A 12374-nucleotide genomic window follows, 5' to 3' on the forward strand; every position below is an offset into this window, starting at 1 on the left:
TCTCGGTGTCTACTTAAAGTGGCAGGGAGCCGGGAGACGGGCATACATAACAGGCCGTTGAATAGCGGCGCCTCAGATTGAACGGTGGGTTGAGTGGCGCGGCCATTTTAGAAAAATATACGTCTAGTGGCGGGGCCTCCACGGGTGATCATTTGGAGTGTGTTAGTAATATGACCATTTCCCAAAAAAAAATGTATGAATTATATATATAAACTATATATGATTAAATTCAGCATAAAACGGCTTATTTGATTATGAATTCTATTCTATTTATGTGAATTATGCTAGACTTGTTTTAATCTCGCATTACCAAATTTTTCTACTTTCATGTATAAAAATATGTATAAATAGAAAATAAAACAATTGATTAGCAGGGTCCACACAGAATGAACATACGCGCTAGGCAAATTCCTCACGCACAATACGGCCAGTGTAGACGAGCCTCGGCCGAAGCGGCGAGCTCGGGCAAGGAAAACGCACGCGCCGCCTTGGCCGAGGCACGTCTACACTAGCCGTAGTGTGAGGAAATTGCCTTGTGCGTGAGGAAATTGCCTCGCGCATATGCGCGCTCTGTGTGGACCTGGCTATTGAAGAAAAATGACTTTTGACAAAATAATACATTGATTTACACATAAAACTCTTTATTTACCCCTTACAATACACAGTTCATTTCACTTTTTATCACTGCGTATTCTGTTTGAATGTTCGCGGCTCGACAGTCGGTGACATTCGGTCGGTGCCATTTGTAACAAACTTTGTTTTATGCGGGAATTCGACCGTTAGGGAATACCATCTTTGTTTATTTACGAATGCATCTTACAAGAGTGAGCAAGCAAGGCATAGTTTTAACGGTTTTATTTTAGGCGCGAAATAAGGCTCTGCCACTCAAGATTTGTTATGACGGAATCGTCTCCCGGTTCGCCGCCAATTAGGGGAGTGTCCGTCTCCCGGACTCTGCCACGTAAGACATATTTAAAAAAAATGACGAGCTATTTCTCCTACCGTTCAATCGGAGGCGCTGCCACCCGAAGGGTTATATTCTCCTGTTTAACTAACCTATTGTAGCTTAACATAATCCTCAAGGAAAGCAAAAAGAAACATGTTTATTCAAGAATTTGTATGCCTAATAAATTATATGATAATTACGAACTTTTGTATCGGTTTATTTTATATGTAGCGAGCATAATATCCAATGATACAATCATATGGCCTATATGTGCACATTTGTTAAATATTTTGCTTGTGATCTCTTAATGCTGCTCGGAACCAGATCGCAAGTGTTTAGTGTGATCAGCAAGATATTGTCGCACTCAGAAGATGGAGTTTACGAAGAAGGCGTCCTCGGCACTTTACACGAGAGCTTTCATAGCTATCTTCAGAAGGTATGGAGTAGTCTCAATCACCCACCAGACTGTATTTATACTAGCAATCTAAATCCCTGGTCTCCTAATAGTAGTCGCTTCAGACAACGTCGCGTCACGCTCTAATCACATGCTGCTGCGTCTGTGTACAAATGCATATGACGTTAACTGGAAACGAAGGTTTTATTATTTTTAATGACTGACCAAATATAATGTTAAACCTACACAAAATGATTGTCTAATTATAAATCATACATTATTTGCTGTACTGTACAGATTCGTACTAAAGAAATTTCGCGTAAATGCATTGATCAACCCTTTGACCGCTAAAGTTGTCAATTGACGCGTACGGCTGCAGCCCAATATCAACCTTCGTGCATTCCGACAAGCCGGTTCTAGGGGTTAAGAATATTAGAAATTAACATACCAGGGAGCCTAGCCAAGATGGCAATCGTTTATTGAAAACGCAGAAAAAAAAAGAGTACAATAATTTGTATTTAGGTCTTCCTCCCATACAAAATGTTTTTTTTTTCGCTTTAACACAATGGTTTGGGGTATCGTTAGACAGATCTTTCAACGAATACGGGTCCCCAACAACAAGTTTTTGATAACGATTTTTTTCGGATATAATTGCTCCTAAAGAAAAAAATGCGTCCCCCCCCTCCCTCTCTAACCTTTGAACCATGGATCCAAAAAATATGAAAACATTCCTAATACAAAAGCTTTATCATTACTTTCAATTAAAACGAAAGTGAACATGATCGGTCCAGCCACCAGCCGCTTTTAGGGTTTTGAGTTATTGCAAAAAGTTATCTTAGTAAAAAGACGTATAAAGAATTATTATGCTAGTAATGTACATGATACTTTACTCGTAGCCCCCGTTTAGCCAATTCTGACAGAATGGTAAATACGGAACCCTGAGCAAGCCCAACATGCTCTTGGCCAATTTTTTATTTATTTTCTTTTTGTGTTTGTCAATGTACGATCTTGGCTAAGCCCCCTGGTTTGATTGTGTTTGCTCTATTCAATGTAATATGCAGTAAGTTGAATCATTTCGGCTTCAAATCTTAAATTATTCGCTCAGAGAGAAAGATAAATTTTGGTTAAATACTAGTGCAACTGCATAAGGTTACATGAAAAGCTACAATCATTATAGTGGTAGCTCCTTAATCGTTGCAGGATAACTTTGTATGGAGTTGCGGCGACGTGACAGGCTGGTGCGATGTGAGCGTGTCGTCGCGGCAGGGTATGGCGGGCGCGCTCACGGATGGCAGTACCGAGACCTTCTGGGAGTCAGGCGACGAGGACCGCAACAAGGCCAAGTGGGTGCAGGTGGCGCTACCCGCACCCGCGCCCGCGCCGCCCGACCGTCCCTACATCGTCTGCGTGCATGTTGACAATACCAGAGACACCGTGGTATGATCACGAAACATTATGTTTACATTTTTAGTAGTAAAAGTCTATGATAGTTATATAATAATTGTTTTTTCTACAATATTCTTGGAAATGTTCACCTTAATGTAGCAAAAATAGTACGGGAAGTTCCTCATTATGGTTAAACACAAATTTAAAAAAAGTGGCTGTGACAAAATCGGACAGACAGACGGACATGACGAATCTATAAGGGTTCCGTTTTTTGCCATTTGGCTACGGAACCCTAAAAATCAAACCATTACTGTCGTGTTTTAGCGGACGGGAAGTTATTACTGTATTGTTTTTTACTTTTTCAACACACTTGCTCAAAACGACGTTTTTATTCCACCGATTTTTGGCTCATAATCCTAGATATTAAACACGCGTGCTTTTTCCGTACATTATATATAACCCTCGTGCTTTTCATTATATTATCCGACTGTGCTAAGAAGGTAACTGATAGCTAATAATATGCATGGAAACGGAGCCTTCTTAATTTTGTCGAGTAATACATTTATTTTTAATCAACTATTGGGTTTCAAATGTTAGTTCAAAGAGATTTTATCACACTAAACATAATTTATAGATTAAATTATCTCGTAAATTACATTAATGAATAAACAGAACATTTTATCGATTTGATCTCCATCCGTCGAATAGAAATACGAAAATATTAGCTTTTTACATTTTTTAAATTGGCTGTTTGTCTATTTCGTTCACGCCTTTGCCTTACGCGCGCATTGGAATCGTGCGTAAAAAAAAATAAAGCGCCAGCCATTTTCCGTATTTGTCATAAAATTGGAATAGTTTTGCATGACGCATTGACGAACATGTCATTTTCAAGCATTGCCGCTGACATAAAATTGACGCTGCCAGTAATACTAATAGAGACAAGAGCCGAGAACGATAGCCTTTTACCATCAAAATCGTGTGAAAAATAATTGGCGGCATATGAAACTTGTATTCAATGGAAAATCAGCAATAACGCCCAGTCTTTCTTGGAAAACGTGTTGGTAGCTTACTTCAATGAACTGGCGAATAAGTGCCTACAAGCCCAGCACGCTTTGGTGCAATTATTCGATGTTAAAACTGTAAGCCAAAATTGTACTTTTACTATTTTGACAAAAAAAAACTAATTTATAATGTTTGTTTTTTCCTCGCAAGTGTGTTGAAAAACGTCGTATGAAACGCGTGTGCATTGGTCATTACCCACATCGGCTTTCTTATTGCGCGCTCGCTTACAGCTGCGCGCACAATATCGCCTCGTGTGTAATAACCAACTTAGCACACTTGTATCATAATGTACTATTTTTAAAGACGTATCTACAAAGAAAAACGCAAACAGCCAATTATTATAGCCGCGGGCCGCGTCTACACGACCCGGTCAGCATCATTTCAAAGTGTGTCATGTCTCTTTCTTACAATACCGTCGTGTATGATCGTGCGAATACTGCTTAATACTTACAATTAAAGACTACATAACTTTTTTAACCGACTTCAATTTAATAGAAGGAGGAGGTTCTGCATTCGGTTCGGCATTCTATTTTTATTTATTTATATATGTTCACCGATTACTCCGACACCTGTGGTCAGATTTGAGTAATTCTGTTTTTGTTTGAAAGGAGTTACCTCCAAGTTGGTCCCATTTTAATTGGGTTCTGATCTGATGATGGGATCCATGAGGAATTGAGGGAACTCCTCATTTTTTAAAGGCACATGTATAGTGACTTCGGTGTTTTCTTAAGCAAACTGAGAATTTTCTCTCAAAAATCATTAATATGATGAAGTGAATCTGATGATGATGATTTTTTTGATGATAATGATGATGATTTTTTTATGTAATATGTTCACCGATTACTCCGACATCCGTGCTCCGATTTGAGTAATTCTTTTTTGTTTGAAAGAAGTTACCTCCAATGTGGTCCCATAATATTTTTGGTTCTGATCTGATGATGGAATCCACGAGGAATTGAGGGAACTTCTCAATTTTTAAAGGCACGTGTATGGTGATTTGGGTGTTTTCTTAAGCAAACCGAGCATTTTCTCTCAAAAACCATCAACTTGATGAAGTGGATCTGATGATGACGATTTTTTGATGATAATCATGTTGATTTTTTTTTATATAATATGTTCACCGATTTCTCCGACACCCGTGCTCCAATTCGCGTAATTCTTTTTTTGTTTTAAAGCAGTTACCTCCAAGGTGGTCCTATAATATTTTTGGTTCTGATCTGATGATGGAATTCATGAGGAATTGAGGGAACTCCTCAATTTTTAAAGGCACATGTATGGGGGCGTCCATTGATCGCGTCATATTGTATAGGGGGGGGGAGGGGGTCAGCAAAAAATCACCAATGATCACCACAGGGGACGGGGGGGTATGGACACGTATCACGTGTATTTTTTTTTTCATCTGTGCTATACTGTATTATAGTCAATAAAATAAAAATGAATAGTTTTCCGCCCTTATTATCCTTCACGTGTACTTAGGTTCATTTGTTAGAAAACTGTTCTTTAGTTATCGAAAAAAATACACGTCATATTGGATGGGGGGGGGGGGGGTCCTGAAAATATCACCAAAGATCACCATGGGGGAGGGGGGGGTCTAAAACAAGCCAAAAACGTATGACGCGATTAATGGACGCCCCCTATGGTGATTTGACTGTATTCTTAAACAACTCAAGCATTTCCTCTCGTAAACTACCAATTTGATGTAGTGCAACTGTAGCCTTACCACGAGTTTGACTCTACATATTAACTGACGTGTTCGTAACTTACTCTCTATACGTCTCGCTCGCACTAATAGGATGCCAGTACGAGAGAGGTGCATAGAAAGTAAGTTACGCTATAGCAAATTGTCAGTGTCAAACTCGTGGTAAGGCTACTTACTGATTATGAAGACCACGGGCGATAATATGTGGAACTTACCAGTTATAATTAGGTGAATTTTTTTGTTGTAGTAATAGTGATTTATATAAGTTTTATTGGAATGATTTTGTTACTATTTAAGTTGTATAGGATATTATAAATAAATGTAATGGGTGTATTATGATTTTTGATGTAGGTAGTGTTGGAAATAAGAGGTAAGGGGTAGGTGTGAGAGGTGTGTGAGGTAGACGGTGGTGGTGAAGGTAGATGGAAGTCTGAGGTTGGGGGTTGAGGGGTTTGGGCTTGACAAGTCAGGTTTTGAGAGGTTAAGGGGTCGAGGGGGTGGTGAATTGATGGGTCGGAGACTAAGGGGTTGGGAGTTGAGGAATCGGGAAGTAGGAGTTGAGTAGTCGGGGGTTGAAACAGGGATCGGAAACCGGTATTTTTTGTATGGGAACGAAAACGGTATTTTTTCGTTCTTTGTTAATTACTTCATTTCTAATTAGGCAATCTAATAATACGAAGTCGTTATCTGAAAACACAACTGAGTCCTACATTTAGAGTATAAAATAAACCGAAATATATGGTTATTTCGATGTTTTTGCAAAAACCGGTTCCGATCCCTGGGTTGAAAGTTGAGGAATTGGGGGTAAGGATTAGGAGTTAAAGGGTCTAGGGTTGAGGGGTCGGAGAATAGCGGTTGAAGGTTTAGTGTTGGTGGTCCAGGGTCAAGGGTTTCAGTGATCAGGGGTTGATATGCTGTGAGGTTGAGTGATTGGAGGGTTGAGGGAGTGGGCCAGTGGCGGGGCGGAGGAGGAGAGATTTAGAGTAGTGACAGGAATGATTTCCCAGACGCACTCGAGAAAAATCCTGATTAAAGTTAACGAATTTAGTATAAATTTTTTTTTTGAATTTAGTATTGATTGTATTTTTCATTTATGCTTCACGCGTTACTCGTAAGCGCTAACACTACCTTATAACTAAAAATGTAAAAATAAAAACTTTTTACAAAAAAAACGTAAACTGACTTCAAAAAGGATAAAATGTTTCTGCTTTGTAAGTTCATCTGATTTCATATATATACAGGGTGATTTTGGGGTCGTGGAGCTAGAGAACAAGACAACACACAGAATTCAAAGATGAGTCTAATGATGTTGGTCATAATTTATTATCACCAATAATTATGATTATTTTTCAGATGACAAGTAGAAAAAAACATGTTTGCATACAGTTTGGTCACCTTACTCCATGTGACGTTTTGTCGCTTTCCATACAGAGTATGTCAAAAGTCATAGGGTGACCATGATTACTTCGTATAAGATTAATTTTACTTGAAAAATAATAAAAATCAATCTAATTATCTTTCAATCAAATACTACCGTATGATAATGTAAATTATTGTTCGTACATGTATCAATTGTATCACCTATACCTCATGTTTTTGCACCGCCCACAACTTATCTGCTTTGCCTTAAGGTTGACTGGTAGAGAATGCCTTACGGCATTAAGTTCACCTATTGTACAGTGTGTTTTCTTATGTGCAATAAAGATTAAATGAAATAAATAAATAAAAATAAAATATTATCCTTTTTTAAGTATATGTGTTACTAACTGATATGTTTGAAGTCGGTGCCAAGCTAAATTGTAACAATGCATGTCAAAAATAATCAGCTTTGTGTCTACACACATTACAACTGTAGTAATAGGTATTATAAAAGTGAAATTAATTCTGTTTGTCTCTTTGTTACTTTTTCACGGCTAAACATCTGAATCCATTTAAGAGGTGAAATTTGGCATGAGTCGGTCCTTGAATTGTTTTATATATTGAAATAAAATTCTCTGGATAAGGGTACTGGAAATAACTCAGTCTCAATTCCACACTTGCGTACTATGGACAGTTCGAAAATTCATTCATCATCATTCATTTTTTATGTAGTGTGCAATAAAGAATTTTATTATTATTATTATTCATTCATTTATTTCATTTCATTTATTAATTGTAAAGTCATGTACATACATTATTAAGGTGTTGCAATACGATTCAGTAATTAGTTAATATAGCTCTTTAAAAATTACGACGGTAAATAAACTCATTGGATTTATACTAATATACCGACAAACATGGTATGGACTGCGCTAAGAAGGTTCGACCGTGTGTTCTTAGGTACTTACCTACAGAAAGTATATTCATTGCTGTCGTGTAAGGCAATCCAACGCATTGTATTTACGTAATTATATAGCCGCATCCTTATTGAATCGCACCAACATCATGGTATGCTTTAAAGTTTGGCTTGGCACCGACTTCAAACATATCATTTGGTAACACATATACTTAAAAAATCGGCCAAGAGCATATCGGGCCATGTTCAGAGTAGGGTTCCGTAGTTACTCTTCCGTCACAATAAGCTAAACTGGAGCTTAAAATATAGTATATTATTAACGAAGGGATGAACTGTGGCTAGCAAGTCTTTTTACTATGAATGGCAAACTTTTTGCGATAACTCAAAAACAGCTAAACTGATCATGTCCGCTATAGTTTTCATTTAATGTCTTTCTTAAGCACTACTTCCACGATTTTTTTCATATTTTTTTGACCTATGGTTCAAAAGTTAGAGGGGGGCGACACATTGTTCCGATGTAGCCCACAAGATGGCAACACTTACTATGCACAAGAAGACACGTGACGTGTAAATGTACATGTTCATGGTTCCGATTCAGGTCACAAGATGGCAGACCCTCCAACGCGCACGGTCTCTATTAAAGAGGGAAATAGTTTTTGACGTTTTTGATGTGATGGTTCGATTTGAGTACTGGTTGATGCTTAAATAATGATTATTTACTCCGCTTCGCGTCGCCCGACAAATTCGAAACTCATCCAGGAATTGCTCTTTGCGGCCTCTGCAATAATGTACTATTCTACTCCAGCAGTGGCAGCATGGTTCCATTTTTATCGCTTGTCACTATGCCCGTCACTTTCGCATGTACATACTTGTTAGAACGTGACAGGCATAGTTACAAATGATAAAAAGCTGACCATGTTAGCCCTACTATTCTCTTATTTATCGAGTAAATTTCTGCCAGTGAGAACAAAATCAAATTCATAAGAAGTTGTCTATAGGATCCAAAAAGCTGCTGTCTGAGAAAAAATATTGTGTGCAACGGTACATAATGAGCTCTTAAAATTCTCTGGCGTCTTTAAAAATATACTAATTACATATTCTAATATACTAACCGTATATTCTAATATAGTAACCGTATATTTAATGAGATATAGCCTTATACTTATACTTTCGGGGGCCATTGCAGTTACACTGCGACCCATAGGGATTTTGTGCAAGAGATCTAGCCTTTAAGGCCACCAATATCACCGCATGGCAAGAGGTCTCTGCGATTCTCACGTTGTCATACACTAGGCCTGGGGGCATAGCCAAGATGACAATCGTTGATAGAACACTTCAATAGAAACTTATTTTTTTTTATTTTCTCTTTGGTGTTCGTCGAGGTATGATTGTCATCTTGGCTAGGCTCCCAGGACGTTAGCGTTGACGTTGTCACAAGTAGATTATAAATATACTAAATAATATTAAATAATACGAAACTGTCATTTGGTTAATAGTTATGCATTTATCCTTCGCAGAATAAAACCTTGCTAGTATCGTTCCTGTATAGCGGCGGATCCAGCGAGCTGTTTCACATGCAAGATATGGAAGTGGACTCCAAGTCGGCTGCATGGCTTTGTTATACGTTGCCGCGTAAGTGAAGACCAACTCTTTTACATTATTCTAAGACCTACTTTATTCTAAGACGTACTTTATATGTACAATATCTTACAGGCATAAGTATTTGCACCTCTATTTCTGTAAATTTTATGTTTTGTACAATAAAGTTGTTACTACCAAAGAGAATATAACCACTACGTAAATGACTACTACCTACTACTAGAATATCTCTGTATCGATATATATAGCCTTAAAACTAGACTCACTTAACTTACGGGAAGTGACTGCCTATGCATTTTTTATTTCTATTTTTTTTAACGGTTTTTAATAATTTGTTAGACAAAGTAGTGAAGATATTTATATGTTATATATTTGTAATCTACTCACAAAGTGCTTTCATTTTGTACCCCACGTGGTAGTTTTAAAAGAAAAATGTAATAAAACTTTTTACTGCCGAATTTATGACGTCACAGTAACTACCCCCACCATTTTTGCGCTTGTCATCTTATATATTTGTGTTCTGGACATCAAACTGAATCCATTGATACCATGCTTACCCATATCCAAGATGACATGAACGGAAAGTAACCTAAATCCAGTTTTGCCAGCCTACTATCTTGTACAATCTACTATTTTCTATTGATTTCTGCACGTTTTAATGAAGGGCAAACACTCGGAAAATAGAAAGCGGACACACAGAGAATGCGAGGACAGACTAAGCAAAACCTTAAAAGGCTAAAGTTAACTCGATAGAAAAAATCACGAAAGCATGTCTGTACATATATCATTTCCCTGCATACCATAGCAGTTTAATTTTAGTATATAGTATAGCTAATGGTGTGGCCGCGGGATTCGACTAGCAAATTTTAAACAGATGCATACTTTCAGAGATATCGAGTCAAAACGTTAAAACCCGCGTGATGGTCAAATCTTCCGTCCCAAATTTCGCGCGGCGCGACATATCTTTAGTTTCTTTCAAATTTTCTGTTTTAAGATCCCAATAAATTTACGGTAAGTAACACTTACAACAGTTCTATGAGATTTACTGACGTAAATAATTGTAAGCATAGGTACTTGTATTACTGTGTTGCAAGCCCATTTACACCATACTTCATCATTCTTCATTCGAAATCAGAGTCAAAACTACGAGATTTAATGTCATCGAAGCCTGGTTACTTTTGAAAAATCGTATCTCATTCAAGTGTGACATTTTATTTTGTTCATAATCAAAGTGCTGTCATAACGGTTAAAGAGGTTTAATCTTTGTTAATTGTGTTGTAATGTATCTTTGTGTTGTTGGGTGTCCATGATTGTAGATATGCAAATTTTTCCTTACCAAAAAGTTAAATAACAGAAAAGAAGCGTGATTGTGATGGTGAACGATTCATTAACATTTACTGATTGTGTAGGCAGTAGTTCTGCTCACGTCTCATGAATTACTCTGTATATGTTATATATTACTTGACACTAAAATTCGCATTTCAAAATATCTTCCACACTTAAATTTATTTACGAAGGTATAATAGAGAATTATCTCTTTTTATAAAACTGCTACTCAATTTCTCCAAAATATCAAAAATGCACAACGTTAATATTCAAGTTTTCAGGCACTCCTGGAGTGCAACCTGTTGTTTTCTTTTTATATGTATCAACTGTCTTTTATTTTGTTATTTAAATCCAATAAACAAAAGAATTGAAAATAAATTATTAAAGTCACTCAACTTCCGCCATGGTTTGAATCTGTCTGAAAGTACCAGCAGACGGCATGGTCTCGCCCCGGACGCCGCGTATATATAGACCAAATGTAAGTATGATATACATAAGCTTTTAAACAACTATATTGACTCTCCTGATCTTCTGGAAAAAAATATTTTCAAATTGCGTCGCCGTATTCCCACTCGCCACCCCCAAACATTCCATATTAGCTTTTGCAGCTCAAATTTTACCAAACATACTTTCTTTAGACGCGCCTGTCATGATTACAATGATAAATTCTCAAATTTACATATTTTTTCATTATCATTTTGTAAATACAGTAGCATTCTACGAAGTTCAATATTTTCTCCAAAAATATTGTATGTTTTCTTCCAAGTACCTAGTAACTATACATTATTTGCACGCATAACAACTATAGCGATACATAAATTTTAATTGATTTTGTATACCGTTTCAAATTCCCTACTATATTATGCATCTATTAATCACCTACCGATGTTTTGAAGGCCCTGTATGCGTGACAGACAAGAAGATGCCTAACATCTTCCCTGTTTCGATCTGTTTATTAACTATGTATTCTTTTATTTTCAATAGAACTAAAGGTCGGTTTGTTATCACTTAAGCTTATATATATTAATATGTGACTGTTTGTTTCCTAAAAAAAAAAAAAACATAGACCTTGTATGATGCCTTAAAAATCCGTAAATAATGACCAACATTAAGATAAACTGTTTTGTTATACAACAAATTTCTTAACTGTGAAAATGTTGTAATTGCTTCATTACTACATTAAAATCGATTTGGTTATGATATTCAAATTTAGAACATATCTGAAAAAAAGCAATTCGATTCGACCTCTATTCTAATATCAGTCGAGATTCCTTTTTTTTCGACATGAAATGTAAATTGCATACAATTTTCACAAATCTTGCATGTTACCGGTACGGAAATAGGCCCCCGACTCTAGTTTGTTTATGAAATAAATAAAAAAAACTACGAATGTGTGACATGCGTGAAAAAAGTTTTGATTTACTGCCATTTGACGTACACTTTATCTTTTAATTAGCATTAAGTATAAAATGAGTTTGTTTTGTTGTTTTTAAAGTAACTAAAGCAAACGTTTCATTTAAAATGAGCGATAAACATATTTCGGCGACGCCGCCCGCAGCAAAAGAGCAACGATGCCCCAATGTTGGTTGTAATTTGGGTTAGTGAATATATCAGTCGTGTGGTCCTTATAAAGAAACTCACTTCGTTCGTTTCTTAAACCCACACTTGTGTTTTAATGCCTTTCATT

General features: G+C 36.8%; 1 protein-coding gene across 1 annotated transcript in view; it reads left to right on the forward strand.

The window, feature by feature from the left end:
- Window positions 1-12374, forward strand: part of LOC133527150 (E3 ubiquitin-protein ligase MYCBP2) — a 185246-nt gene that overhangs the window by 145883 nt on the left and 26989 nt on the right. Inside the window, exons 57-59 of the mRNA XM_061864048.1 lie at window positions 1271-1382; window positions 2541-2777; window positions 9280-9394. Coding sequence (XP_061720032.1) covers window positions 1271-1382; window positions 2541-2777; window positions 9280-9394 — 464 coding nt within the window. The remainder of the gene's footprint in view (window positions 1-1270; window positions 1383-2540; window positions 2778-9279; window positions 9395-12374) is intronic.

Source organism: Cydia pomonella, chromosome 1 (assembly GCF_033807575.1).
Source record: "Cydia pomonella isolate Wapato2018A chromosome 1, ilCydPomo1, whole genome shotgun sequence".
Classification (NCBI taxonomy): Eukaryota; Metazoa; Arthropoda; class Insecta; order Lepidoptera; family Tortricidae; genus Cydia; species Cydia pomonella.